The sequence below is a fragment of the Pipra filicauda genome, unplaced genomic scaffold (genome assembly GCF_003945595.2).
Source record: "Pipra filicauda isolate LSUMZ 115617 unplaced genomic scaffold, ASM394559v2 scaffold24_size8852520_pilon, whole genome shotgun sequence".
Lineage (NCBI taxonomy): Eukaryota > Metazoa > Chordata > Aves > Passeriformes > Pipridae > Pipra > Pipra filicauda.
Genome location: NW_024104365.1, coordinates 4,416,111 through 4,439,849, shown reverse-complemented (window position 1 = coordinate 4,439,849; position 23,739 = coordinate 4,416,111). Strand labels below are relative to the sequence as shown.

At 41.3% G+C, this 23,739-nt stretch overlaps 1 protein-coding gene across 3 annotated transcripts in view; it reads right to left on the bottom strand.

The window, feature by feature from the left end:
- The window catches only part of RAP2A (RAP2A, member of RAS oncogene family), a 33,326-nt gene extending 14,391 nt beyond the window's left edge, over positions 1–18,935 (bottom strand). The window contains exons 1-3 of one of the 3 annotated variants that reach the window (XR_005563782.1): positions 18,509–18,935; positions 14,754–14,928; positions 11,459–11,489 (exon numbers count right to left, since the gene is read on the bottom strand). Coding sequence is in view for 2 of the 3 variants with exons in the window: in XM_039382014.1 (XP_039237948.1) it covers positions 14,793–14,928; positions 18,509–18,822 (450 nt within the window). In the remaining variant the exon portion in view is untranslated. The remainder of the gene's footprint in view (positions 1–11,458; positions 11,490–14,753; positions 14,929–18,508) is intronic. The other 2 variants (XM_039382014.1, XM_027741036.2) reach the window with 2 other exon arrangements.
- Between the last annotated feature and the right edge of the window lie 4,804 nt (positions 18,936–23,739).

Sequence of the window (23,739 nt, the reverse complement as noted above, 5' to 3'; positions counted from 1 at the left end):
TGTTAAATTTAGTTCAACTTTGTTATAGACCTCAAAACTTACTGGTAGGTAATGGAAGAAGATGACAGAAGCAGACAACTGAGTTGCATAAGGGTTGTTTACATAGAAAATGGGCAGAGAAACAAATGCCAAAGTTATATAAATATTTATAGCTATTCGTTTATGTAGAGGAAGCGATAATCATACTTACAGACCTCAAGATAGACATATATCTTAGAATTTTGAAAGCGAAGTGAACTAACCAGATTTTACAGAATTAACTAAAGCTCAAGCATAAGTTAATGACAACTTCAAACTCTTTATCCTTGTTTGTTTAAACTATAGAAAGTGAAACTTTTTAGTATAGTAAAAACTTTGGCTAGTAAAACTAGCCAATTGCATATGCTTTTTAAAAGGGTCAGAAGACTACAGTCCTGCGAGATATTGTTTCACTCTTCAAAGCCAACACACTCTTATATTACTTTAACCAATTTATAATCACTGATAAAAATTCCACTGCAAAACTTGTTTAAAATATTCCAATAGTTTAATACATTTTTACAGTCTTCAAGAATAGGCCTAACAATTAATTCAAAACCTTCTTAGTAGCATCACCTGCTTCCAAAGGATTAGAGTTCAGGAATGACTGTGTCATGCTGTCCAATCAGAACCAGAAAGAAATAGTTTCTACTCCATGTCAAGCTAAGAACCTTCTTACCTCAAGAAGTCTGTGCTCCTGACTTTCAGCACTACCCAGATTTGGCCTCTGAAAACAAATGCAAGCCTAGATCAAAAAATTCACCTCTGACAATTTGACTGCCATTATCTGGTCTGCAGAATCAAGCTTTATGTATGGATATAAACTTCATTTCCATAGTGGCTTTTATTTATTTGCTTTTTAAAGAATTTGACCTTTTCCATTGAACCTAGCTTCAGGTAACTAAAACTCAAGAAAAACTAAAACAAAAATAAGGAGACTAAGAGGTAAACAACCTGGCCTAAATTTCTGCTCTTTCATCAGTCCCCATGTAGAACATAAGGCAGGTAGATACCAGAATTTATATGATATTGCATAGCCTGAAAAGAACTCGTGTTCGAAGCAGACTTCTTTGTTGCCCTAGAAACTAAAGAAGAATACAGCTTAGTGTCCTTCAAGCTAATAAAAACATCCTACAATGCATATAACAAAACTTTGCAAAAAATTCTCAGTTGAGACAGATTTGCCTCACAGTAATTAGGTTACAGCTCTGGGTATTTTTCAGAGGATGGACTATTTTACTAAGCAAGTGACCACACTGATACAGTGAACCAATTAGGAGAAAATAATATAAATGCTATAATTTTCTCTTTTACTTCAGAAATAGTATTCTGATTTCAAATCCTTTTGACTATAATCAAGCCCTCTTCTACCAAAATAAAAATTGTCACCAACAAAGAAAGAACAGATGTGAATCCAAAGGCCTTGACTAGCATCATTAGCAGATGCTCTGAAAGCCCCCTCACTATCCTTCTGGACAAAATGTTCAGCCCACAGTTGGATAAACATATCATGTGGTGTGTGAGCAATTGGCTCGTGGGTCGAGCACAGAGGGTAACAGTGAATGGGGCAATGTCAGACTGGTGACCTGCCACTAGTGGGGTTCCACAGGGCTCCATCGTAGGCCCTGTGCTCTTCAACATCCTCATAAATGACTTGGACACAGGACTGGAAGGGATACTAAGCAAATTCGCAGATGACAAAACTGGGAGGAGCTGTTGACTCCCTCGAAGGCAGGGAGGCCCTGCAGGGAGACCTTAACAAATTAGAGGACTGGACAATCACCAACCATATGAAGTTCAACAAGGGAAAGTGCAGGATTCTGCACCTGGGATGGGGCAACCGTGGATGTACAGACAGACTGGGGAATGAGATGCTGGAAAGCAGTGCCATGGAAAGGGACTTGCGGGTCCTGGTTGATGGCAAGTGGAATATGAGTCAGCAGTGCCCTGGCAGCCAGGAGGGCCAATCATGTCCTGGGGGGCATCAGGCAAAGCATCGCCAGCCAGTCAAGGGAGGGGATTGTCCCGCTCTGCTCTGCACTGGTGCAGCCTCACCTTGAATATTGTGTGCAGTTTTGGGCACTGCAATATAAGAAAGATATACAGCTCTTAGAGAGTGTCCAAAGAAGGGCAATGAAGGTGGTGAAGGGCCTTGAGGGGAAGCCGTGTGAGGAGCAGCTGAGGGCACTTGGTCTGTTCAGCCTGGAGAAGAAGAGAGTGAGGGGAGAGCTCATTGCAGTTACAACTTCCTTGTGAGGGGAAGAGGAGGGGCAGGCACTGATCTCTTCTCTGTGGTGACCAGTGACAGGACCCAAGGGAGCAGCCTGAAGTTGTGTCAGGGGAGGTTTAGGTTAGATATTAGAAAAAGGTTCTTCACCAAGAGCATGGCTGGGCACTGGAAGAGGCTTCCCAGGGAAGTGTCACAGCACCAAGCCTGACAGAGTTCAAGAAGCGTTTGGATGGTACTCTCAGGAACATGGTGTGACTCTTGGGGATGGTCCTGCGCAGGGCCAGGGGTTAGACTCGATGATCCTTGTGGGTCCCTTCCAACTTGGCATATTCTGTGATTCTGTAACCACATCTTAAAAACATACAACAAGAAGGCTTTACATAATGCTCACTCCTCCTGAGTTTCTCCCAGAACATTTGATTTTCAACTTGGTAAAGAAAAACATTCTTGACTTCAGAAAGTTGGTGGTCCTTATCTTACAGAATAATTTATCTAATTACTATGTGCCTGGTATAAATAATTGGAATGTTTGAATAAACAGAGCACTAAGAAGGTTTTCTTCTCCACAGGTATAAGATGTCACCTTCATCTTTAACAACTCAACTTTCTAATTCTAGAAAGTTAATTCAAAAAGAGTACATCAGCTTGTTAAGTGAAACTCTTTCCATATCTGAAGATGAATAGACTGAAATAAGGGCTTCAGAAGTCATGTTTGGATTTTTTTGGTTGTTTGATTTGTTACTTGTTTGTTCTTATTAAAAGAAATTTTGGTTCGTCTTCAAATATAAAATACCGCCTCCCAGCATACTACCTCTGTGTGGCAAATATAAAGAATAATTTACTTCTAACCTCTCTTCTGTGTTGAACATAAACTCCAGAAATCATTTTTTTAGGAGCTGTTTCATTCTTTCTACAATAGGACAGGTACCAATTAGAGAAAAACAAGACGATTTCATTCTAAATCAGTGTTGTGGATACATTCTAATAACCAGAATTTTCTGAATAAGAACTTGTTTATAAAATGACATTAAATACAGGATACCTAGGAAAACAGTAAAATCTAAACATTTTACTTCTCCTTACATGTGTGTACGTATATCTCAAGTCTAACATTGGATTAAATACCAAAACGAAGCCAGGTAGAATGAGGAGCTCAGATATACTTATCACATCAGATGTCGAGCTATTTATATTTTAACTACTGTATAAATGTTAATTTCCTCAGGTCTAGTCTAGGTTAAAAAAAGCTCCCTTTTCCCAGAAGACTTTTACTAACCTGCCTGACAGCCATTTTGTTGTCCATGAAGACACCTCGTGGCACTCGGTCAACCCTGGAGACTGTTTTATCCTGTACACGTTAACCCCATCAGCTATCAGGCCGTGCCTGCACCAGCAAGGTCAGCCTCTGGGACTCCATCACCAGGCTGCTGCATCTCTGGGGATTTGGGCACTTGGCTGCTTTGGCCAGTGCCAAAGCTGTGTCAGCAGCAGTGTGGGTGCACCAGGGTCAGAGCCTAAGGCTCTGGGCTGTCAGCATCCCTTGGGCACTGGAGCGCCTCCGCACCGGCATTTTGCCAATGGCTGTGTGCTGGCTGATGGCCTGTGTCACCCAAAGAGATGGTTACTCAGCTGAATTCATGGAGAGGACAGGCCCCAGTGGCTGACAGAAAGAGCAACTCGTGCGTGCATGCGTGAGAGAGAGGGAAAAAGAATGAAACAAGAGGCTATGTCTCTTACTGACATAATTTTTTTTTTCAGAGGGAGAAAACACCAACAGGTCAGACCAACCTAAGTAACTTCTTTAAAATGTTGCAAATTCCCCCATGGACACCAATTTCAATACTGCTTAAATTAGGTAAGAAACAATTAGGGTGGATTTATACTGGTTTAACCAAACTTGTTCAGAAGTAACTTGGTGACAAAATTTTCACATGTGGGCAAAGACTATTTTAAATGATTTTGAATAGAAGATGACCGCAGAACCTGGTAAAATCTGCATTTTGGTTTTTTTCTTTTTTTATCCTGACTCCTGACCCCATAAGCTAAAAGAATGAAAACCCTCTCTGCACATATACGCATATATTCTTGTATATGAATGTACATTTTAACTGTCTCTCTGAGCAAAAACTTATTTTTAAAAAACTATGTAATTTGTTTTATTCTGAGAGACAAAATACTACCTCAATATTTCCATGACTGCTTGTCACATTCTAGGTACAGAAAGGATGATAATTTGTATACTTAACCCTCAAAAGTAACAGTAATCATGGTAAGAAAATATTTGAAAAAGTTGGATTCCTTTTAAGAAAGAGACTATGTTTAAAGGTACCACACACCCTAGTGTCCATTACACTTTCTTCATTGAATCACTAATTGGTAACTAGAATTTCCTGAAAATAGTCCACTAATTATTTTTTCCACATTAAGTTATCCTATGCAGAAAGGCCATTCCAATTAATATGAAGGCATGTGCGGGGGTGTGAAACCCAGACTGTTCCCAGTCCTTTTAATCTAACCACATTTCTTGCTGACAGACAGAAAGTCTTTCAAAGGAAGGCGTTTTGATCATCTCTGGGAGAAGAATGTAGACTTCAATTACCAGTCCAATTATCCCAGCTAGGAAGGCAATACAATTGCTTAATTTTAGAGTAATAAGGGACTTCCAAGGTGTGCCTTCTCAGCTTTCATCCAAGACTGAGCTTTCCATTGTCCCTCTCTGGCAGATGAAGCTACCATGATGGCAGTCACTATTTCTGACTAAAAACCATCTGAAGGAGAATTCAACATTCACTAAGTTACTTGATTTCTTTCTTGAATATGCCCATCTCATTTAAATAAAGGATGCGCTTTTTTGTATATTTTTTTTGCCAAATATAGTTTATGAGAACAACATATAGAAAGAAACGGCATTATTCTGCAATAAATAGCAAATCATACTGAATGACCAAGTTCTTGAGAAGCCACAGAAAGAAAACTCTTTATTTTTTTCAAAAAAATCATTCTTCTTTCCCATGTTAAGTCTACAAGGTAGCATTTCTTCCCAGAGGCAAAACCTTTGTAACCAGAGGTTTTGTTCTTTTCTTCTCAGTGTCCCCCTATCAAGCTTAGGGATTCACCTGTAAACCCTGCAATACATGCCACCCTCCTTCCCTCTTTCTTCATGTTCCAAAGCAATTTGGACTTTTTAAGTTCAAGTACCCTGACTCTAGCTTTCCATATATTTTGTTTTCCCTTTCAGAACACAGTTACAAGTACCCTGACTCTAGCTTTCCATATATTTTGTTTTCCCTTTCAGAACACAGTTACAAGTACCCTGACTCTAGCTTTCCATATATTTTGTTTTCCCTTTCAGAACACAGTTACATTGTAAACTTTGGTAGCTAAAACCTGAATTATGTGGATTTGTTCAATCAAAGAGTTACAAAAGCATTAAGACGAAGCAGTCCCGGTAAACATTCACATAACGTGTCCTGTCTACAAACCATTACAGCTGTCCAGTAGTTGAGCTCTTGGCAATCACAAATGTAATCAAAAGTGTAAGTCAAAAAGATTAAAAGACCAGTAGCTCCAGTCCATCAGGAGGCTATCCAAGGATGGGATTTGCTCACCATGGTTTCTGAAAACCACCCTTGCACAGATGAGGAACAAGTCCAGCAATCCTCCAATTAAGTGGTCAGTGCAGAATCTGAGGCAAAGGTCCTGGTGGCAGCAGGACCATTTCCACAATAATGCCAGACCTTTAAGTAAAAACTGGTACTCAGAGTGGTAATAGGAACAGCATTCCTTGCCAACAGTTGTCAGATTGATCTGATGGATGGCACGTATCTGACTTTGGTTGCTATGAAAGCTGGTTACAGAGAGCACTCAAAAGAGTTACAAGACGCTTGACTAAAAACTGTTGGATGGTAAACAGACTCATCAGAAATTTGCAGCAGCTACATAAGACTGATACTTCAGTAAATAACGGAGGTTACACAATCCCACATGGAACAACTATGTTGTCTATGGTGCCTGACTACAGGCAAGACCATTAGATATCCAGTCATCCAGTCCAAAATTATCAGCTGATCCATAATGTTATCTTTAAAGGCAGGAGAGGATTTTTCAACCCTAATCCCATCAAAACATAGCCACCCATTCACCACATCAACCAGTAGCCTAGCTTCTCCACAGTTTGAATGAAATTTAGGAATATTTGAATGGAGTGAAATTCTAGAATGTGACACCATGCCTAAATTTTCTGGAACATCGAGAGCCAAAGAGCAGAAGGCTATTGATTCTCTCACATGGCCAACCTCTAACAGCTACTGGAGAAACAGATGGTATGAAAATAGACTGCTGAGCATCTGCAGCATCTAATGTTAAGTGAGGCTGCAGACAACCAAACTAAGGATAGACAGAAGAGATGCCTATGAAGGAAAACTACTCAAAGTTTCTTCCTGTTCGATATTTAACATTAAAACTACATGGACTCTCAACAGGCTATCTTGATCTCATCTGCTCCTCCAGTTTCTTCCTAGGAAAGAGTCTGCCATCCCTCAGACAGCTATTTGTATAAGGATAGCCACCTAAGCAGATTCTACTCCAAATAAAATGTTACGAACAGTAATATAATATAATGTGTGCATAGAACTCTTTTTTTAGAGAAGGAAGCTATCTGAAGTACAAGAATTGTTATAAGCTCATGCTGTGGATGACATGATCATCAAGTCTGTGGTCTACTCAAGATTCTGTACAAAAAAGATCCATACAAAGACATTCAGAAATTCACTGCTCAAAATATACAGAATGAAACTGATGTGAAGAAGCAGGAAGTAAAGAGAAAAATTCATTTTTGATGACAAATATTTCTGGGTCTGAAAGCAAAACTGAGGTAGCTAAATATTCTGGGACTCCAAAATAATTTAGAGGCCCATGAAATTTCTTACCTACCCACTTAAATTCTTGAAAGTCTGCACCCACTTGAAGCTTTTTTGTCAAAACAAGGTAGCAAGCAGTCTGACAGCCTACAGCTGTGCAAGCCCAGCTGAGCCATCTACTGGAACCAAAACACACCTAAGCTCTCTGGGGACTTACAGATGAGGCATGGAAGCAGCCAAGTCCCTCGAGAGGCCTAATTCACCAAACACTGTTCCATGAGTCTACTAACACAACAATAGTAAGATAGTCAACAAAAACAGAACAGATATCACTTCCACAGAAAGCCATGAGAATAAAAGCAAATAGTGGCAAATGCTGTTTCTCACATTTAATGTAGCAGTACAGCAACTACAGCCCTGATCACTGAGGTGACAGACCTGCACCATACAACTTCTTTGGTCATAGGAGTTTCACATCTGTTTTTTCCAGCAGACTGTTCTAACCACTAAGCTACAAGTGAGGTTGAGAAAATATTCTTCAATCTTCCTGTTGAAGATAAGCCACTATGAAGGTACATACAAATACATGAAAGCAAATTCACAAATCCCAGGGGAGCAACAGAAAAAGATCAGATGTACAAGCTGAAGAAAGATACCAGGGATTGAAACCTGGTGATTTCTCAGAACTGCTTATTCACTTTAGATTAAGAAGTCACTGCAAAAATGCAAAATTGATATTCCATACAGTTAGTGGTCACCAGAAGACTCCCCTAGACCAAGTGACCACAATATTTCAGGAAAGATCAGATGTTGCTCCACGATGACATACTGACTTGCATTTTTCTCCCATTCTTTCAGAATTTAAGTGTTTTGACCAGTGAGTGGGCCTGTGTCTCAAGAGTAGAGATTCTGCATACAAGTTGATTTTTTGAGTAGTTTGCTGCAACAGGAATACACACCTCAAAGCAAAGCAGATTCCTAAAGAAATAACACAGAAAAGAAACACTAAGCTATTTTGCAAGACTCATTCCTCATTTATTTCTCAATGAAATGCAAGAAAAGAGAAGGTTGGCATTGGGGAAAAAAAAATTGAAAAAAGGCATCTCTTCCAGAGCACTGGAAGATCGATGCCAGGATTGTCTGCCTGCATCCTGCACACTTGGTACAAAAACAAAACCAACCTTTCCTACCCCCAAAACCTTCACTGCTTACTGAGGAGGTTATCTGTTAAAGAACCCAAGAAAATCACACAGATTTACGTGGTACCACAATCACAATTCCCCATTGCCTTTCCCCCAAACCTAACACCACACCCAAACGGACAAAAGCAATGGGATAATTCATTCCACGTTATTGCCTGAATTTCGATAGTGGATTGCAGCATTAACCCTGCAGAATGTGAGTCATTCTTCTGTCTTACAGGCATTGTAGGGAGTAACCTGCATGTCAGCTACTAAGAATCTAACTGCATCTGAGACTAAGCAGCAAGATGGGGAGCCTGGATTTGATCAGAGACTGAGAAACACTCAGACCAGTTAGATTTTTCCTTTGTGAGGGTGGAGGGGTTGGAGGGGTATGAAAGGCATCTGATAAAATGCTCCAGAAGAAATAGTTCAACATGATTATCTCTTCTAACCTCCAAATCATTTTCAAAAAAAGAAATTGTATTCCTGAAGTTAACCCCCCCCCAAAAAAACTAAAACACAAAACACCACTGTGTGACTGGTCTTCAGCAGAATTATTACAGTAGAAGGGGGTCAAATTCTGAACCTGGATATATAAGACTACTACTAGGAAAACCCATTAATACATCAAGTCCTTTTGGCAGTAGAAAGTAACCCACACACTGAAAACATACCTTCTTAAAAACAGGTATGTACAAGTAGTAGTATATAAATAAGGGTTGCTGTCACATAGTTCAAAAAAATACACACATTCAGGATTCTGTATCATTAAATACAGAGGTGGGTGAATAAAAAACAGATTTTTTTTTCCCCCACTCTTTCATAAATTCTGGGGAAAATGGTATAAAACCCCAACATTTTGTATTCAGTGTTTTGTTCTAACAAAAATCAAGGAGTTTCTAAAATTTGTAAATGAAATTAAAAACATGGTAAGGAAAATTCAAAAGAAAACAAATTCTTGAAAGACTTAGTTTTATGCATTTCTAAATAGGTCTAATAAAGCTCATGGTTTTTTCAAAAGAGAAAAGCATTCCAATTATTTGCACATTTACAAAATGTTTCAAGTAACATTTTGTACATCACTTAAAAAGATGTCATAGAAGTGCTGGAAACTGCAACCAGATCTAATCAGATTAAGCAGGTTGATCAGTCCTAGCTTATACTTCAAACAGTAAAATATATTAGAATTAAGAGGGCAAATAATTCAAACATTCTCCTACCCAAACTTACTCATCAGTCAGCAAGCATGCATATAGGGCCAGCAGTGATCTCTGTGGCTATTTCTTGAAAGTGCCTTTTCTTGCAATTAAACAGAAAACCAGGACCAAAGGTCTTCTTCACAACATTCAAGCACTTTAGTTCAGCATCCTTATCCAATTCATTTCTAGTTCAAATTAAACTGTAGTTGAGTTGAAACTCGCATGGGAATCTCAAACACTATTAATCTTTTAGTTAAGTTGGCTACCCGTTACCCCAAATAACAATGGGAAGTCCCCAAACCATTCCGTAAAGTAAGAGCTGTATTTTATTTTACCCCAGACCACTACTCTATGCTATTACATTCTAATATCTTAAAAATGCTTCAATGTCTGCCTCATTACCCCGACTTTTGCAGAAGATAATATTTTTTAAGTTGTTAAAGCACTATCTACAAGACAAAAGTGGTATTTCAGAACAAGCTAATCAACTCCAAAAACACACACTGCTTTTTTTTGTCCTTCACCTACTCTAGGGCTAATCAAGACAAGAATTAAAATATTGTCACCATTGCATTTTTAAAGAGTACAGCATCAAGTAACTGAATGAGTCCCATGACATTAATGTTGAGAAAGGATAACGTGCTCATAACACACCTTTAATTCTCTTGTCTAGACTAGGATTTAAGACAACAAAATGCATCCAACCCATTGACAAAGAAAGTGTTCGAGTTGCACTCATCATTGTAAACTGTACCTAAATTATAGTGTTTGCCTTAGTGCAGCAAAAACTGAATACTAGTCCTGTACTAGAAACCTCTGGAACACAAAACAAGAACAAAACAAAACAAACCCAAAACAAAAAAACAGAGCAGCAGAAAGTTAGTGAATAAGAGAACATACAGAAGCAGATAGCTATAGCTCTTGTTACCTTAACAATCATGTAAATCTTTGTACAAGTCACTACGTGTCAGGATAATTTAGCGCTGCAGTCCCAATTGCTTCCCTATTCTCTCTCAAAATGTTATCACATACCACCTACACAATTTACACGGAGGAAAAAAAAAAGTTTGAGCAACACTTGCAATATTTCAGAAATTAAATAACCAGTAACCCCAGGTTTATTCTTAGGTGCAAAAAAATAAAAACCTGACACGCAATTATTAAGAAGAAAACTAGAAAAGGGATGGATTTAATGATTTTTTTGGTGAGATCTACCCACTCAGATATTCCACATTTTCATCCAAAAGCATTCAATAGCCAAAGAATGTCTATTTTTGAAATTTCAGTCTAAAAAGTATCTCTGCTAACAGGAGTTTTAACTAAACATAACATTATCCAGAATGTTTTATATTTGACCAAACAACTAAATTTGCTTCTATCCACACACTATCCAACTGAATAACTATTTTGAAATAAAAGATGAAAGTTACTCCCGTGTTAGCTATAAAAAACAGTATTTAAAGAATTACTGTCCTCTAAGCAAAACAGAAATTCAGAAGCAAAACCAGAAATTCTAACAAGCAACGATTTTGTAAAATAAGATTTTCCAAATATTCATTGAAAAAATCTATGCCAAAACAACTTAATGAAGAGCAAGACAGAACACATTCAACTCCAAGCATTAATGCTATATTATTGAACTAAGCTATGAAAGCCATTAAAGTCACTGTTATATCTGGTCTTTAACACATTAAATAGCATTTTTACAGCACAGGCACAATCAAGCAATACTGCACAACCAAAAACATATTTAAGAAGTCTTGCCACATACTGTTCTACTATTTGACAATTGCAACTATCCATATTTATTCACATAACTCTACAACAACATAAGCTACAGCAGCAATTAAGACCCAAAACCAGAATTTGATGCAAAATAATACAGGCATCATTTTAAAAAAAAAAAAAGCTACACTCTAAACTAGCACAATCTAAACTAAACACACATATAAAAAGGAGCTTGCCTACCTGGCTTTTTCAATAAAAGTCCAAAGAACACCTAAAAAGTAGGAGGGGATAAAAAGATTTATTTTCAGTGTCCACATATGGAAACTATCATGTCACTTTACCTTACTAAGAAAAATAAGTAAAACTTGGAAAGGAATACCTATACAATTATCTGGGGGGGGGGGGGGGGGGAACGTGCAAAAAAATCCCAGAGAAGACTCTGGCTACAAGCACTGTCTCCAATTTTCATGGTTTCCACTGAAAAGAAACCCAAAGTATTATGAATATTTCAGATTATCAAGAAAGTGAGAGTGGGAGAGTGCGTGGGGGGAAAGAGTCAAAAAATCTCTTCAAGTATGTAATTTAATTCAAATGCTACTACAGGAAAACATTAAAGGTTATATGTTCCAAAGATGCACAAGCACATTGAAATATCTAAGACTAAGCCAAGCATCTTTAAAATAACCTTCTATAGCTTAAAATTGCACACTGTCCGAGACATTTTTAGAGGATTGTCCATATATGAATTGTAGAATGTATGTAGAAACCTATAATTTTATTGATAGAATCAGTTCATTAATTTAAATTTAAAACAAAAGTAGATTCACCAAAAAAAAAAAAAAAAAATCTAAACTCAATACAACACTTCTTCCTGTCTCTAGTTATTTTGAAAACACCAGAGCATAAATCTAAGTCGCATTCTTTCTATTACAGACACTTTCTAGGGCACAGTCTATGTATCAGTTCCCCAATAAGACACAAGAGGTGGCCAGACAGCTGAAGGTTATACAGTCAATGAGGTACGACTGACTACTTGTGTTTACCACCTCTTTATGCGTGACTGATGCTTAAAATATTTGCATTTTGTTCTTATAAATTGATAAGGTTCTCACCTCAGAAACAGCCATTAATAGGTGTCCCTTAACAAAAAAAAAAAAAAAAGAGAGACCTGTAGAGCTTTTCTATTATACTTAAATATTTTAACACCACGGCCAAAGTCTGCACCATGTCAGAATTTCATCCAGTTTCCTGCATTTTCTCAGAAATATGTCCAAGTGTTTGTTGAGATTTAAAATCTGTTACTCTGTTCTTCCAATGAAGTCCTAAATTTCATCTGATGGGTGCACAAGAGTGGCTGGCAGCTTGGCCAAGCATCCTATAGAGAATTGGGCCATGGTTATTACCTTTTTCATGTAAAGATGAGTACTGTACTCGAAACAATACACTACATCAAGATTATTGCAAGAAAAAGAACACTTGCTTTTAAAAAGACTTCAGGATTGAAGTCTGCCCTTATTTCTACCACTTCCACACAGCTACCACCTACGAAAGTCCCCAGACATTTGTCAAGCTTTACATACAGTACACTACTGAAGAAATAGAATTTTCTAAGTTTCACTTCTACTGAATATTTCAGTGTTTCTTCCTGGAAGGCTGGAGCCATGTTTGTGGTTGAATGCGTTATAGCAGTGCCTATGAAGAATTCTCTAGTCAGTTCTCAAAATTAGAAAATATTTTCTTAAAATAAAGATGCAAAATACATAGAATTTCAGAAAATCGGAAAATTCAACCTTGTTTAAAGAGGACTCATGTTCTTTGAATAAAAACCATTCTTAGTTTTCATACTACTAAGAAAGCAATATTTTCAACTAGAATTTTAAGCAATTTGTAATTTCAAGTATAGTCTTCCAGACTTAATCCCCATTAAGTCACTAAATGCATCAATTACCACTGACTGAAGATTATGATTTCACAATTAATAAATTTCAATACTTTGAAATGTTTTAAATTGCCACACAGAATCCCTAGACTGGGAGGCAGACTGTCATCCTGATAATAAACTCCACCACAAAGAACATTCTTAACTCAAAGAAACTCAATGTTTCTGTGATATTTCATAGCAATATACTTAGATAATTTAGTCTGCATTTTCAGCCAATCTAAATAAATAAATTTTCTAGTCTTTGTCTTCTAGAGAAAAAGCAACAGATTAGTGAAAAGGGTTTTTTTTTCACTACTTGAAATAAAATAGTATTTTTGAGAAATGCTTTAAGTAGGCTCTGTTAGTCTCTAAAACATGAACATGACAGTCCTGTCTTTAAAGCACTGGTCAGACATCTAGAGAAACTACCGCAAGTGAAGAACTCTGAGTTAACTTTGAGTTCTTTCTATTTCTGTGCTCTAGTTTTCTTCTTAAATAGAAATAATAATACTTCTCTATTTCATGGGGTTCAACTTAAAAAGAAAAAAAAGTAAATGCCTGTAGGACAAGCTGAGTAATTACATTATTGAAGGCTACACAAGCAACTGGAATAGATACCCAGTGAGGTTTAAATTTAGCTTTATAATAGAAAAACATTGCAAAGTCATGTTCAAAATTAAAATTCAGTATCTGGCAAATATCAGCAGATTCTCTTCAGAAAGCTTTCTAATCACAGAAGAGACGAACAGAAAAATGTTAGAAGTTACCCAACTCCTTTTTCCACAAACAAAAATAAAATTTACACTGCTTAATCTGCATACTCACTACTTACTTCTGAACCTTGATATCTAACTAGGGTGTACCACTTCCAATCTGCTTCTTTTCACAGTTTCTGTTCTTCCTTCACTGCAGACCTTCACTGGCACAGGCCCACTCATCCAATTTAGCCTCGCTCTCACAAATAAAAGGTTTCTCCAGAAAACAGCTCATTCTGAAACTATAGGGAGTTCTGTCTGCAGCATAAACGAGACAGCTCTTTGCTGCCAAGCTTGTAAATCTAAGAAAGGTCCCAGAGCTGCAGCACCTACCAGTGTACAGGTAACACACATTGTGTATTACCTCACCAGGAGGAAATAAGGCAGTAGTTAAATACAGAAAGTAAGTAGGCTTCAAAGCTACCACATAAAAATATTACACTAATGTACACTCCATCTTCCCAGTAGTACAAATCCTCAGCATACGGAAGAATCAGAAGAAACAATACTTAATGGACATATTTGGCACAAGAAGGGTCCAGAACCTGGTATTAGGTGCCTGAAATGGGGTTGGAACAATGCATTTCAGATAAGCACCCAATTGTACAGTGAATAAGACCTCCCAAACTGTTTGCTTAGCTATCATCATTAGGGATAACAGCATCAAAGAAGCATGGAGGCACTCCCAAGTTCCTAAATATGTACTTATATATATAAAGGTATATACTTATACGCACATACACCTTTGGCCTCATTCTGCACAACCCACCGACCTGCATTAGGACACAATCCCTCTGTCCCCCTACCTTGTGATTACACTCCTTATCCAGCAACACAAGGTATCCACAGCTTCACTCACCTAGGGCACCACCAGCTTCCTGTCCCCCATATACCGATACTAACGCACAAGTTCCAGACAAGCAGGGCCAGTTGCAGGCACTGCAAGAACAGCTGATTGCAGAAGTGATTGCTTTGTACAGCACAAGCAACTGCCAAGCCACTCCTTGGGTAGGTACTGCTCTAAGACACAGCATCTGCAGGAAGAAGAGAGGCAGCTGTGATTTTGCACCACTGTGATTCTTCATCCAACAGCAGCAGCACTCTGCGTAGCAGGAAACTCTGTCCCAGAGTACAGTGTGCACTTCTGAAATCTTTCCCTCCTCCTCATCTTCTGTCTAGGCAGAGCTGCTGGGGGTGCACCTATCCACTCAGAACTGACACGGCTCCCTTACTGATGGTTAAAGCACTCAGACTCGCTCTTAGAAAGATCTAGACAAAAATGTTTTACTTACTTTGAAAAGAGGAATATTGTTTACATTTAAAACATTTCCCATGAAAGAATTTTAATTACCTGTTTAAAAGCTATGGAGGTATCCTCCACTCTTGATAAAGCTGTGCACCACGACTGAAAGGGATGCAAGGCCTACATACACTACACAAGGAAGCTCAACTTTATAGTTTTGCCATTAGGAGTGTTCTCTGCAAGCTGGGAGACCTGGATTTCAGACCTGTCTCTAAGCCTATTTATGCACTAATATTAAACAGCCATTTAATGAGAACAGAAACTATAGTGGCAAGAGTGATCTCAATCTCTTCTAACCACTACGCTTCAGAGCTAAGTGAAGGTCCACTTGTTTCCCCTCTTTCATTCATAAACATGTCATTCATTCCTCTAAGGTCACTCAGCTTCATCAGGTGGAGAAAAGGACTCACTTAGCTTGGCTGGCCTGGTATGTGGTGGTTAGGCAAGGGAAGTAGAAGACTCAAGCGTGCATCTCTTAACCTGAAGAGGGACTTTCACCTGGCTTTTCTTCTTCTTCTTTTTACTTCTTGGGAGAGTAATTAAAATTACTCTCTAATTATGTATTAACACAGGGATTCTTTCATCCAAAAATAAAACAAAATAGCAAGGACAACATGTAAAATGCAGAAATCCCTACCAGTTAGAGACTTGGCCAATTGGTTTTCAAGTACAATGAAAGTTCAGAGATCTTTAGATCATGGGTTTGTATCAAGAATAGCATATAAGTTGTCATTTTCAGGTACATCTCATCGAAAATCCCCAAGTAAACAGGACTATAATTAGATGATTAGGACAATGGATTAAATGCATTTGTGCAACCATAAATTACAATTTGGGAGTCCTTGTACAAATACATATTTTATCTGTAAATACGCATTTTTCAAGTTTAACTGGTAAAAAGTATGCAAGCTTAAGTCTATAGCACAGTAGGTCTTACATTGCCTGTGAACTTAACTTTCCAAACGTAACACCACAACCCACAAATATAAGGGAAGTTAACAAGTAAAAATCTGGTACCCTTGCTGAAACTACATCTTTTTAATACACCATACTCCTTTCAACTTTATGGTGAACTTGCCACTGGCTACCGCATGAGAGGAGCCCCGAAGAAAAGATACAAGGACTCCCTGAAACAACATCTCAGCCTTGGCCATATTGACCAACATAACTGGTCTACTCTGGCCTCCAATCGGGAGGCCTGGAGACACACCATCTATAACGCTGCTGATACCTTTGAGAACACACGCAGGATCACTCTCGAGGAGAAAAGACAACGCAGAAAGAACAGTGTCTTGCAGAATATACCACCTAAGGAGTCTTTCTGCTGTGCCTTTTGCAATTGGACATGTCTATCTTGTATTGGCCTTATTAGCCACCAGCGTGCTTGTAACAAATGTGGATAGAGCCTTCCCAAATCTTCATTCGCGAAGCCTAGCCATGACTCCTTTCAACTACAACTCAACTAAAATTATCTGGATTTGCTAAAACTTCCAGGATTTCAGGGGCTTTTAAATTATGTTGCATAAGTGAAATTTAGGATTACAATGTTGCTCATATGTTTCACAAAGTAACTAACCAAAAGCCTAAAGCTGAAGTGTTGAGTGAAAGAGCTGCAGAAGGAAAATAAGAGCAGCATTTAGACCCACTCTCATCAGTGCTGAGTCAATGTAACTATGGAAGTAAAACTTGCTTTCTATTCTGCTTCACCTATCTACAGCTTGTCAGCTGGGGTCTGAATGCAGATGCTCCACTGCAAGGTACAATGCAAGCTGCAAAAGCTACACATATATATTCAGAGACTAAATGAATTTATATTGCTGACTCAATATAGGAAAACCAAAAGCATTTATTAATGAATAAAGTCTACCCTAATACTTAAATAAAAAATGTTCTTCTGTAAGGTATGTGCAGTGTAAGGACAGCAACGATATTGAAAATGGATTTTTCAAAATGAATTCAAAATAACTCCATTACATTGGTCTTTAGAAATCTCCTAACTGAAAAAGTTTGGACATACATTAAGAAATACCCACTATGAAAAAGTTGCAAGTCTTTAAAAATAGCAGTGCTTTGCTTCCTCCCTCCCCTTTCCCCTACTCACTCTCCTCCCCAATTTCAAAATACATCTTCCCCAGGCCTTGGTCTGGAATGGCAGTTTCTGTGAACAGACCATACCCGACCATACAATTAGCCATTATCATCATCATCATCATCCCCTTTTATGCTCTACTCTACATTAAGATGCAAATCCAACGGCTGTGGTCCAACTAAGTTATTTACAAGGGCTTCCCTTTCAGATGTCCAAGCCAAAGCTACAACCAGTTCTGCGATATAATTACAACCTCTCTCCACGGGCAATAACAGATCTCTGTCTGCGACGATCTGGCCAGCGGCATTTTCTCATCTATGCTATGGTTCAAACGGTTGCTATGATTTCAAATGGTGCATTTACCCTTATTTTAGCACGATCGGCTGCATTTCAGCCGCTGACATCTGACTGATTGATGTACATCTAAACAACGCAGCGATCAGAAAAACAAACTGGCAGTAGGCACCAGTGTTTCACCACCGTGGGTTTGCTCCTAATAGAGCGGCTGGCAACGAGACCGTGGGAAATTTAAGGGAAACACCAGCATACATGAGGCCTAAAGCTCACAGCCGGCACTTCCACCGAGAAAGAGGCTGGCGCCCTGCACTTTTAAGAGTGGGAAGTTCATGGAAATACCTATGCAGGTATGCGAACAGGCAGATCTCTTGTCTGCCGCACGAAAGCATCCAGGTACTCCCCTTACACATCGGCCACGGCACGTCCCCCAAGAAAGTGCACCCGAGGGCTGACCCGACACAACATTCGGGGAACTGCTTTTCCGCCCCCCCAGTTCCAGCCTCTGCCCAGCTTCTCCGCCGCATTTCACAGGGGAGCACTCCGAACTCCCCGCACACGCGAACGGGGGGAGGGCAAACGGCGGAAGCTGCCGGAGCCCCGGCCCCTGCTCCCGCTCTGCCGCCCCCGGGCCGGCGCCCGCCCACGGGGAGCCTGGGGCTGCGGGCGCGGCACCGGAGGGGGCGGCGGGATGGGGGCTCGTCCTGCCGCCCGGGGGAAGGCAGGAGGGAGGCGGGCAAAGGAAGGGAGCCGCGGGGCAAGCACCTGAGCGGGCGTGGGCAGCCCTCAGGCCGGAGATCCGGGCACCGGGGCGGGGGAGGAGGGGACGGAGGGGGGGGCGGGCGGCCAGCAGGCCCCGGCGGGGCGGGCCGGGCCGCAGGTGGGCGTCGGGCGCGGCCGCCGGAGGAGCGGCCGCCGGGCAAGTCACCTCTTGACGCGGATGATCTGGTCGCGCATGGGTCGGATGTCCTGGAAGCTCTGCTGGTTGACCAGGCTGTAGACGAGGATGAAGCCCTGCCCGTTCTTGATGTAGAGGTCCCGCATGGAAGCGAACTGCTCGGTGCCCGCCGTGTCCAGGATCTCCAGGACGGAGGGGGAGGCGTCCACCTCGATCTCCTTGCGGTAGAAGTCCTCGATGGTGGGGTCGTACTTCTCGATGAAGGTGCCGGTCACGAACTGCACCGTGAGCGCCGACTTCCCCACCCCGCCCGAGCCCAGCACCACCACCTTGTACTCGCGCATCCTCCTGTCAGCGCGGACCGCCCGCCCGACTCGCACCTGCCGACGGCCCCTCCTCACCCCCCCGCCATCGGCCGCCCCGCCCTGTGCCCGCCGCCGCCGCAGCCGCCTCCGCTCCGCTCCCGCCCGGCGGATGCTCCCGGCCGCCGCGGCGGCTCCTGGGCGGCGCTGCCGGCGGCGGGGCCGCGTTCACGGGCTGCGGCGGGGCCGCGTTCACGGGCTGCGGCGCGGCCGGGGTGGGGCGGCGGCCCCGCCTCCTCCTTCCCGTGTCGCCACGGCAACAGCCAACGGGGCGGGACGGGGGGGAAGAAAGAGCGGGGAGGAGGAGGAGGAGGCGGTGGGCGGGCACTGCCTCGTCACGTGGCGCGTGGGCCCCGAGCTCCCCCCGGGCGCGGCAGTCGCACGTGATGCCGGTGGCGGTGGTGCTGGTGCTGTCTGTGTCCTGTCCCTTCCCCTCCCCTCCCGTCCCGTCCCGTCCCGTCCCGTCCCTCGTCCGGCACTGTCGCCCTGGAGACACGGCGACCGGCGACCGGCGACCCGCCCCTCGTACTCGGCCCGGCTCCGCCGCCGCGCGGGCCTCTCCAACCGGGGAGGGCCAACCGGCGGTCACGCGCGGGGGCGGGACGAGCCAATGGCAGCGCGGGCTGGCGCTCCCACGGTTCCGCTTCCCTGTGTGCTGGGGGAGGGAGGCGGCTGCGGCGCGGTAAGTTCGTGCAGTTTTCGACCTGGCGGCTGTCCGGACGTGCCCGCGGCCACCGTGTGAATCCTGCTCGTAGGTATAAAAAGCAAATGGGATCCATAAAATCCACTGCAGCGATCCAGTGCGCCTTGGATCATGTGGACGCACTGCGGTCGGCACGCTGGGCTGTGCCTGCAAGGGATGGCCAGAGGTGTTTGTTGCTAGTAGGTGTCTTCCTTCTCGTCCCCTTCTGACAGAGAGAGGGGCACAGGAGAGGTGGTGGTACAGTTTGGGAAAAGCGCTCAATCAAAACAGTAAGGAAAATGAAAATGGTTGATGAGATGGCATTCACAGTTCCTCATGGGAACCAGTATCGCTCTGGAAAGATGCTCACACTTGTACGATTGTCTTTCTGCTATGAGACAGATCCTTAACTTTTTTTATTGTTTTTTTCTCGAACATCACTGCTTGGAATGATTTGATACAGGGAGTAAAGACTTGCTTTCCATTAAAGGCTTAAGGGTCAGCCAGAGCGGTTAGTCAGCTATTCAGATGCTTTACGAAAGCTGTTGGAAAACGAGCTCACTCCTGGTGCTGCATTTCTGACTGTGCTGTTCTTCCCTTTGTGCTGTCATATCTTCATCTGAAGTAAGGCCCATGGTATCGGCCTGCTTTCCAGGCAAGTCTAGTTCTGCTTCCTTGTTGGCTTGTTTTCATGTTTCCAAATCTAACAGTGGCAAATATATTTCTGGCTTTTTTTGAGCACATTTGACCTCTATCCAAGTCTTTTGGTTAAATGCTTGCCATGTGCAGTATTTTAAGCTTTCCTATGTTTTGCTTGGGCATTCTGTTTGGCTTTTCTTCTGTCTATTTTTGATTTTTGATTATTTTTTTCTTAACTGCAAAGCTTTAAAACAAATATATGTTAGTAGGATGCCCATAGCTTAGGTCTGTCTAGAAGAAAGAAGATTATTTGCTGGCTTCTTGCAATGCCTGTGCAGTTAAAAACCACCAAAGCAAACTGGAAAGCACACACGTCTGAGCGATTTAAGTATATTCAGTACCAAGGAGGTACACAGAATTTGTACAAGACTGTCAGAAACCCTTTGTAAACGCTGCAGAGCCTGGCCAGTCTAGTCAGAATTGAGTAATAGTTTCAATGAATAATCTAATTTCTCTTGGTGACTCGAGACCTTCAAGTAATGGAAATGAGCCTACAAGAACATGTAATAGCACAAAATGCAAGATACTGCATGTATGGATTAATAACTATTTGTAGTGTAAGTCCAGGAACCCTCCGTCAGAGTAATGGGAAAATACCTGGGTTTATTAGTCAACAGTGAAAGGAAGCTGCCAGTTTAATGTGGTTGTGAAAAACAAATGTAACTGTGGTATCCATACAGTCAAGCTTCTGGATTACTGGTGAGACATTACTGTGTCCAATAATGATAAATCATGTCCAAGAAAGAGGAACTTGTACAGAAATACATCTGGGTGGGTTACTGGAAATGAACAAAGCTTATCTACAAGAGTATGCTGGGAGTATTTGTCTGATTAACCTAGGAAAAGCAAATGCAAGAGAGGGTTATGAACAACCAGTAAGGCAGGGTGGAGTCAAGCTCAAGCGAGTAGGCATTTAAGTTAATGAACAACATTGATAGAAGAGCACGGATCTAAACTGATTATAACCTAGAAAGAAAATTAAGCCCTATCTCAGTGCAGTGAAGGTTTCGACGTTGTGAAGAACAGTGAAAGATGAACATATCTATCAGGCTTTAAAATGTATTGCATATCAAAATAGGAAGATTATGTACAATCACACAAAATAGATTTAAGTGATCAATGCTGAAGGTAGGAGATTTGGGCTTCCCTTCTTATTCATCCTGAGACTGGAACAACCTCCTGATGTTTGGAGATTCTCAGAAAAAAAGCTGTCGGCTGCTGGCTCATGACGAGGAGTGTAATTAGTGGGAAGGCAACAGTTCAGACAGAGGTAACAGGAATGCTACCACTGGAAAGTTTTACACCAGTTGTTCAGTCTCATTGGTTTGATGGGCAGCAAAATGTTATTTCACTTAATAGGGTGTGCCGGGACCTCAGAAATTTACAAATTGGAAATACAGAGGGATGGTGTATATAGCATGGAGGATATAAAAGAAAAGGCAAGATGGTCAACTGGAGGAGGTGCTGGATGCCTTGAATGGATGGCTGTTACCAAGGATCTCACCATTCAGTTGTTAGGCTGAACATCTCGCTGTTGCTCTGTTTCTCTAGCCTTCATTTTTGGTTTGAATCATCTGACGAGAACAACAACATTGAAAATTCAGCTAATAAATGTTGGAGGCTCAGCCTCAGCCCTAAGAACAAATACAGTATCAGTTACGTAGTTATTAATAGCGAGCTGGAGAATAGGGGGCCACTTAGGTGTTGCCAGTCTTTCTTTTATGCATGTTGCTTATACTTTTGCTATTCTTTACTGCAGAGTAGGAAAAAAAAAAAGGTAGTAAATTTAAGGGAAAGAGAAACTTCCTGCTGTAAAAGATTGAATTGGGCAAAGCTTGGCAGGCAAGTATCTCAGTCCACAGCATGCTTTCCCAGCATGACTTCCTTTGTAGCTTCTCATAGGAGACTCAAGAGTCATCTAGTCCCTTTGTGATGGACAGCTGGGTTTTTGCTGGCTTCCTAGGATTTAGGAACTACAGTTTTATTGCTCACTTCTCAAGTCTTTTTATGTCTTATATTGAACTGTCTTATTTCAAACTTCAGCAGCCTGTGGCTAACCGCACCATCTTATGATAGCCTGGAGTTTCTCAGTAAATATTAAATTTTTTTCTTATGCAGCAACAAACACAATATTTCATATTTTTTTTTGCTAGCTATTGTAGCCTCTGACTATACATTAGGGAAAGAGGAAAAAGGCCTTTAACATCTGTTTTCATTCCAAAGCCAGGGTTTGCTAATTCTTCACTAGTAACAGTATCAGTCTCAAGATGTAAAGTGTAGCAATATGAAAAATCAGGGAATCCATAGCCCCCTCGCCCTGAGAACTGATGATGGTCTTCTAACACTGAAGCACAAGAGAATGTGTGAAATAAAGCTTGTCTGTTCTACAAACTGCTCTGGTGTATATTTTGTTTTCCATTGTCAAGTTTTCTTTTAAGTGCGTATTAGTAGAACAACATGATTTCCTGTCCTTGCTTACCATCCTGTCTTTACATTCAGACTGTCAATACAATTCTGTCATCACATTGACTCCTAACCATGTGTCATTACAGTATTTAGGAAGCATTAAGGGTTGAGATTTTGCTTAGTCTTTAATATTTCTTGCTAACTTAATTATTTTATTAGTACTGTCCATGAAGTTGTTATCAAATTAGGACACAACTAGCTGTAGTGAAATGTAGCTGACTTTGCTTACCCTGTCCTTAGCATTTTCAGGTGATCACACTGTTAATTTCCCTTTCATACTGGCAGTAATGTTGTCCCTTTTTTTTACCAACTGCAAAATTTTACGTGTTTAACATCTTTGTTCATGCTTTCTAAATCAGAGCAGGAAAAACCTGAGTGTACTTGTAAAGGGAAAGGAGGTTGGGCCTCCTCCATCCTGTTTGGCAGCAGTCAGGTGACAACTCTGATCACCCAATAGCCCAACCAGGGACAGCCAGTACCATCACCAGCCTGGTGGAGGGTGCACGGTTTGGGATTTAACTTACCATGCTCAAAGTGCATGTTACAGAAGTAAGGTTTCATTAACTTCACTACTTGCAGGCCAGTTTGGGTTTGCTGGATTTTTTTGTTTTGTTCTTGAAGAAATCTAAGCATTTGTTTTTGAAGGTATAGTAGGTGTGCTTAGTTTTGTGGTGATGGAGCCTTGTGTGAGCTCTGAGTGAGATGACTTCTGTGTCTGTGTCAAGCCTTACTGAAGTCAGAGGTGCTCTGTGAAAGATGAGGTAGCAGCTCTCCATAGATCTCGTTGTAAGATCAGAGTCAAAATTTGCAGTGATGAATTGCAGTCATCAGCATTGGTTGGGGTTAACAGTTCCCTTTGTGCAGGGAGTTCCCATGTAGCTCAGCACCCTAAGATGGTAAACTAGGGTGCACAGAGGCTGAGGCTCAGATCATCTATGAAGTGAAGCAAGTGTGATGGTCATCAGCATTGTCATGCTTTAGTTCTGATTTGGGGAAGTCAATTCACAAAGCTGAGGTAAATCTTGGCAAAATTGAGACTTTAGCGCTTACAT